Raw genomic sequence first — 7,190 nt, 5'->3', positions numbered from 1 at the left:
TTGTTACCACTGTCAACGGCAAAATATTTGAAAAATAGGAATAACCACATAACTGTCGGTTCAACACATAACACCAAATCTTTTCGATATGCCAAAATCAGGAGGATATGAATTATAGACTTTTGTTTCTGCAGAGGCACAGGCAAAACAATCACGTATTGTCATTCTGAAGCCCAACTAGAAAAAGAGGAAATTTATTATAATCCAGTAATGAATGGAAAAAACAGTCTATGGTTTCAGTGGAACTTGCTGCCTATTGGCTAAGGCCTATGATCAAATTACTTATGTTGCTGTCACTGGAGGCACATAATGCCAATTTTAATACTTAAGAAATAAGAACTACCCTGTGGAAGGAGCCAATTTAAGAGAAGATTAATGCTCTTTAAAAACATAAGGGTTTATTAATAGAATATATATGGAGGTATTTGGTAAAATAAGGTCAGACACTTGAATATTAACCCACGCGACAATTATGATGTTCCTGAAGAGATCCAAAACGGCAAGAATGGGTTAATATTAAAGCACCAAGAAACACCATTGAAAAAATAACGAAACGCATCTTTGCTTTTCAACTTTCATACACAATAACATGGATTGCATAATACTACTATTCTGACGAAGTGCCCTGGTTCCATACTTACCGCAAATTGATGCTTGTGATGAGAAAGGATAGACTTCACATTTTCTTCATGCAAATCTGGGGTAAAATCAACAATCAGTTTCCCTGCATCCAATTGACGCCAACCTCAGTAAATGAGTTGGAAAAAAATGTCAGGAAAATGAAAGAAATGATACTGGTATTGAAAGGGGGGAAAAACATAGTTTACCTTTGTACCCTGAACTGAACAGATAACGAGCCCCCCAAGCAGATAACCGAAGAACAGCTGGCCCACTGAGTCCCCAATGTGTGACTAACATGGAGCCAACCTGAAATTTAAGTTAAGGTAGCATAGCATACATATAGTTGAGTATTTGGTCAAAGGTTGTTAAAGAAACATACCTGTGTAAGCTGGGGAATATTCCTTCGGACATTATCCAATTTCAGTCTCACTTTAACTTTAGTGAATGAAATCTGGCCAGTAAAAAAGGAAAGACAAGATAAGCAAGAATTATTTTTTTTAAAAAAAAAGAGGATAATATTCTCCACTTCTCAAGGCACGTTTTGCATCCTCGACATGATGATATGATAGTAAAATGACCAGAAGAAAAGTCTTGGTTTTCCAGATAAAGAGAACCTCAATATCTTCATTATGGATATTGCACCGAAGGATCAAATACACAATAATAATATTCAAAACATTAACCCTTGGAATTAAGAATAAAACATATGCTACTAAATACTAATTGGAAAATCATTCTTCTGCAACTTCTTTCATTGATACAGGGTAGACTGGTGATTTGATCGGAAAGGACCATCAGAATGTAATAGCTGAATAGTCTAAGCATTGGGGGGAAAAAAGTCAAAACCCAAAATGTAACTGGATAGATGCCTCTAAAAGAAAATCTCAAAGTCACATTCTAATTAACGAATGGCAAGTACAACGCTTATTAACAGAAACCATATACTTAGATCATGTATGTTCCTGAAGAGAACTTTATTAACAAAGTAAAAGAACTCGAAGGCAACAACTTCACTTAATACTTTACCCCAGATAACTCTGTCAATTGTGGATCTTCTATTTTGAAAGTAAACAAGCTTGGTACTGGATCTATGATTGTATGACCAAGCTGAGATGCAAGAGTGTAACCCTGACACAGAAATTTTCATTTAAAATATGTTTGAAATGCATGACGCTCCAAATAAATCATATATTTATCACAACCTGCTTGCTACAACCACTAGCTATCAATAGATAATCTGCTTCAACTCGTTCAGCATTATTGGCTAACTGCTGCTGAACACTGAGAACGAATTTGCCACTGTTAGCAACAGACACTGAGTTTACAGCTTTTCTGGTCTGCATACTAACTGATCAAATATACAAAATTCAGCGTTGATAATACACCATTGCATCAGGAATATGTAAAACCAAGATAGAAATAGGAAAACGGGGAGAAGAATTCTAATCAGTTATTCACGAATTACATTATGATACCAATTGCAGAAAATACAGTCCAGAATTGTCAACACGATCACAAATTATTCCCTAAGAAAAGATTATCTATTCAGGATTTATGAAACGGGCAATACAAATAAATGCTAAAATTAAGGTAGAAAAAGTAAATCACAGCGAATAACGGCTTACGTTAGATACGAATGACTGACGACATACAAGGAAGAGAACTCCACAGAATGCAAAAACTACCAAGGCAACGTACCTCCCTTTTGCTTCACTTGAGACATGAGACAGTCAATTATTGAAGAAGAACTGTTGCTGACAGGAAAAACCCTGCCATCGCCCTCAATCTACAGGCAATTAAATACGAATCAGATATTTATAGATTTAGAAACAAGTGACAATCTAATGTATCAAGAATTACCTTCAATTCCACCCCATGAAAGGAAAACCAAGACATGGTATCCACTGGGCCATGCAAATTAAAGAACGATCCTCTAAATTCTTTATGACCCCTCGGATAGTGTTCTGCCAAAATCTACAAGCTAGTCAACATTCCAAACTTCATCTGACCAGTATGATGAGGCCTAATATGCTTATTTGAAGCAGGTAAAACAGAACCCATTATTATGACTCAAAATAACAGAGATAACACTGGTGAATAAAACATTTTAACCCCCCAAAGCAAAGTAATAAATCAATTCCGATATATGCAGTAGATAATATTTCCAATTCAATGTTGGTTTTTGATATTAAATTAGCCAGAAAAAAGTTAATTGGTCTGACCTCCAAATAAATTATCACTACAAAGGATTGGGATTCAGAGAATGCCATAACACTAAAATGCAAACTACCAAAATTTCCTACCAATTTTGACAGTTTCGTTTAGATTAAAGTAATCATAGTTGTCCAAAACATGTCTTCCATAGATATAGGTCGCATACTCAAGAAAAGTTCATGATTAAAATTACCATATTGTCAGCACAATGCCCATTAGTCACATTACACCGGCCTCCCCCAGAAACCTTTACCTGCCAAAAATACCATACGAAAAAACATTAATGAGAAAAGTGCAAAATATACCGTCTTTTTGAGACTTACCCAATCAGCGCAAATGAAAAAAGAAAAATCACATACCTTGGAAAGAGGCTTCCCTTTCTCAATAATTACCACGTTGAGATTGGGGGCCACCGTCTTTGCCTGAATTGCTCCATAAACCCCAGCTGCTCCGCCCCCAACCACCACCAATAGCTCTTCGCTTGACTATTAGCAAAGAATACAATCAAATATATCGTGGTTGCAAAGAAAAGGTAGGAAGAAAAGCAATGCCTGAGAATGAAGAGTAAAAGTACCCTTTTAGTTTCACTTTTGCAAATGATGTGCTCAGAAAACTTCCTTTTCCAGAGGCCTAAGGCAAGCCCGCCGCGTTTCCAACCGTTAATTGGAATAAAGGAGGAAAACCCTGAAGAGATGACGAGGCGGATTGAGTCAGTAGCCATGCTCTTTGCTTATCCAAAACCTGAACAAACGGTGCTTGCGTTGCAAACCTGCAATGGCGTCTTCTCCCAGCGGGAAAGGTCCGCGAAAGTTTCCGCATTTATCTGTCAGGGTGCGGGAGAATTTTTAAAAACTGTAACGATGAGTGAAGATAATAAGAGTTCTAGTCAATACACTTGATTAATAATGATATTTTAGAAAAAATAATACCTATTTAGAATAAATAATTAACTCAATTTATTTTCTTAATCTCCTTAAATTAATCAACTAACACTTATAATTAGGACCGGAAGCAGTACTTAGTTTTATATATTTAGAGTAATTGTTTCCAATAAAATCAAGAGATGTGAATTTTTTTTAATATTTTCTTATTCTATAAAAAATTTTGGTTATTAATATCATTAATACTTTAAAATCTATTTATTTTGATTTAATTGGACAAAAGTATAATGAGTATATAGTGTATTTTATATTGATTATGAAATAATTTTATTTTTAGAAATTCATAGTTTTAAATGACAAAAAAAATTAACATTCAATAATATCCAATCTATACGTTTTATGATTCAACATGTTCTTATGAATCCACGTGTTAAGAGAAGCTTGGCTACTTGTGCTAAGGCTTTAATTCCATTCCGAAATAATACCTCCAGTTCTAATTATAAGATCTCATTTGTAAACTATAAATAAGGTCTTATGATTAGGATCCGAAATAATATCATGATTGCTAGAGTTGAGCCTGATGATACATTTTTGTGTACCTAGCGAGCTAACGGCTTATGGTCAGATTGGAGCTCTATCTCAGGGAAGGTAGATTCAATGGTCATTGCAATCTGGTGTACACGTTGGGACACCTCTTGTCGATATGTAAGCAAAATGCGGATGCATAGACATGGCCGTGGAAGTGTCTGAGAGAATGCCTAAAAGGGAGCACTTTTTCATGGCCAGCCATTATATACTCATGAATCCATCTTCCCCTGAACATGTATATTACAGTTGCTTGGTGGTACAGAAGAAAGCGCTTTTTCTTGGCCCTCATCCCTGAACATGGAAGCATACTTAATTTGATAAGAAGTATGGCCATAAATCCACTTGCCTGACCGCGAATTCATAACAATCTTGATCTTGCTGAGCTTGCTGTCAAAGAGCCTTTTACTTTTACAGTCAGATAAAAGTATGACGACAATCATGTAACTTTCCTTTTATTAAAAGAAATAATCATGTGCGCCAGCAGCTTCCTTCGACTCCAGAAGAAGATCATGTAGGACATCGGCCCCCCGTCTTTTTATGGGGGCGGTGTCCTGCATGGTCGTCTACGCAGAGGATCCGCTCCCTCACAAGCTCCTTATACTCGCTTCACTGGTTGGTCCAACTAGATGCTTACGTCAGATTGTTAGCATTACGTAAACTTTGTTACTCTATATAGGTGGAATTGGTTCCAACTTGATGCTTACCGTAGATGCCTTTTTTCCTTTTCAGGATATTGTCTGTTGTTTACAATTTTAGAAATTTAAAGGCATTTTATCTCTTGTAAATTGTATCACACGCTCGTTATTTGTTTCCCATCAGTTCGAAGACATGTCTTGAATCAATCGAGTTGGTAACAGAATCTACATCAGAGAGACATGCATCTTACACGCTAGATTTGATCAAGAACATCATATCGCACAAGTAAGCTTTTCTCTTTTCATCGTCTGCCAAGTGGTAAGCACGGGTAACATCGCTTGTGGCAACAATTTCACTTACTACGAACGATCGTTGTGGAATAAAATGAGTAGTAAAAATTAGCACATGGGAAAACTCCATAGAATTTTTTGTTTTTCTTTCTGAAGTACAGAATTTGAGAAGAAAAATAAATACTTAAAATACATCACTCTGCATTACATCTCAGATGGCTTAGCCCTGCACCAACTTGAAAAGCAATTTAAATTTAGAGCTGATTGAATTGTCTGGTTGCTCTGTGATTTGAATGTCTGGTTAGTTTGCCTTGCAGTTTTTCATCTGGCACATGTCACATTTAACTTCTGAATGAGCTGTGGACTCCTATAGTAGAACTTCTGATATTAACCTCCTGCCATCCTTGGGCTGACTACTGCTCTTACGCTAAAACAAGGCAATCGATGTTAGAACATAATCAAACAACGTACAAGTAAAATTGCAAACTTTCAAATTCAGAATGATGAAGGAATCAAGAGGCAATATATACGTGTGTGTGTGCGCTCTGCTAGAAAGCCCATTGACTTAAGCAACAATCTCTCATCGTTTAGGAATGGATTCAATTTCTCTGAAAATTAAAGGATAGCTAAACCTGAGATTGTTGGGGGGGAAAAATGAGACACGAAGGACCTCACCTTGGAATGTGGAAGGGACGATGATGACATGCATGTCAGAATTGTGGGGTGGTAGGTGTAAGCGAAGGGGATATAGCTTCCCGTTCAAAGGATTCCGGGAACACACAAGAATATCATCTTGCCCTGTTTCTTCCTTCAGCTTTTCCTTCAGCTCATTCACGGAACTTCCCTTGAACGTGAAGAACTTCTCCTTTCCAGGCTCAACATCCCCGTTCTCATCCCCCACTTCGTAAAATATTGTCCTCCCTTCTTTCTTTGGCGATAGCGCGTATTCCTCCAATTCTTTCACCTGCACGGGACAAGTAACGGTTTTTTTTTTCCTTTTAATTTTCTCCTCCTCAAAATTCCCAATCGATTGTTTCACATGAACGAAGGCATTTATTTCGAAGAAAGAAACAAACCTCCATTCTTTTTGGAGACCTGAGCTCGATTTTGGAAAAGCTGTCACCACCGGAAACAGACGCTGAAGCAGAAGATTCGGTTGTGGCCGGATTCACGGAACGATGTGGCGTGGCGATAGGCTTGGGACGGGGTCGCTGTTTGGGAGGCTGCTGAACTTGTTGTGGACGAATCTCTACGACATCGACGTCCCAGAGAATCCAGTCCTGTGTGGTGTTTCTGTAAGGGATGTCGTGGGTGACGGAGTTCCTCCACGGAGGCAGTCCTCCATTGGCGCGCAGGAATTGGCCATAACGGGTCTTGAGTCTCACCTGAACACCCTCTCTGATGGGTTCCCATTCGAGGGAGGAATCTAATCTTCTGGGCAGAGTTTGGAGCACTTTCTTGCCTCCAGATCCAAATATGAATGGCAAATTGGAGGCGGTTAAGTATTTTCCGTAACAGCTCTTGAAACGTAAGCAATGGGAATTCTCGATGATCTCCACGTTCCACTTCGCGTTCTTGTAGCACCCATTCCGATCTTGACGAACTGTTTCTTCGTCGTCGTCGGCAATCAGGTATTTGTCATGGTGGCTCCTCAAACGCACCACATGGGCCCTTTGGAAGATCTCCATTTCACCCTGAACGAACCGGATCAGAGAGAATGGGATAAATTTAATTTAAAAGAATTAAAAAATGTGAATTGCTAGCAACAGACAGAATTTTTTTAGGAAGAAGGTGATGTTAGAATCGAAATGAAGCAAAAGAGACCGAAGGAAAAAATGGGAGGAGAAAATATAGCCAGAAGTTTGGTGGAAATAATGGATGGAACAAAATGCTAATATAAAGGGATTTGGGAGTTCGGGAGTTTTACGTTGAGGTTGTTATCCCATAAAAGTGGTAGCCA

At 38.0% G+C, this 7,190-nt stretch overlaps 3 protein-coding genes across 3 annotated transcripts; all 3 read right to left on the bottom strand.

Annotated features, from left to right (window-relative positions):
• Positions 1-45: 45 nt before the first annotated feature.
• LOC114735178 (uncharacterized protein YtfP-like) lies at positions 46-2,600 on the bottom strand (the record flags this gene model as incomplete). Its single annotated transcript, XM_028922854.1, has 8 exons — positions 2,482-2,600; positions 2,320-2,407; positions 1,824-1,969; positions 1,648-1,749; positions 1,001-1,072; positions 828-927; positions 642-724; positions 46-128 (listed from the first exon to the last, which is right to left on the bottom strand). Coding segments are annotated over exons 1-8 (710 nt in total), but the record flags the coding sequence as incomplete, so codon positions are not given.
• Positions 2,601-3,059: 459 nt separating this feature from the next.
• On the bottom strand, positions 3,060-3,622 carry LOC114735177 (uncharacterized). The gene is made up of 2 exons (XM_028922853.1): positions 3,410-3,622; positions 3,060-3,320 (listed from the first exon to the last, which is right to left on the bottom strand). The coding sequence occupies exons 1-2, from the start codon at positions 3,554-3,556 to the stop codon at positions 3,060-3,062; spliced, it is 408 nt and encodes a 135-aa protein (XP_028778686.1). The 5' UTR covers positions 3,557-3,622.
• A 1,771-nt stretch (positions 3,623-5,393) lies between these two features.
• On the bottom strand, positions 5,394-6,990 carry LOC114735176 (uncharacterized). Its single transcript, XM_028922852.1, has 3 exons — positions 6,307-6,990; positions 5,906-6,194; positions 5,394-5,657 (listed from the first exon to the last, which is right to left on the bottom strand). The coding sequence occupies exons 1-3, from the start codon at positions 6,916-6,918 to the stop codon at positions 5,653-5,655; spliced, it is 906 nt and encodes a 301-aa protein (XP_028778685.1). The 5' UTR covers positions 6,919-6,990; the 3' UTR covers positions 5,394-5,652.
• Positions 6,991-7,190: the final 200 nt, after the last annotated feature.

Source organism: Neltuma alba, unplaced genomic scaffold (genome assembly GCF_004799145.2).
Source record: "Neltuma alba isolate B1F8T4 unplaced genomic scaffold, ASM479914v2 tig00013179_pilon, whole genome shotgun sequence".
NCBI classification, from domain to species: Eukaryota; Viridiplantae; Streptophyta; class Magnoliopsida; order Fabales; family Fabaceae; genus Neltuma; species Neltuma alba.
Note: the sequence above shows the minus strand (reverse complement) of the source record. Positions and strands in the feature narration are given on the sequence as shown.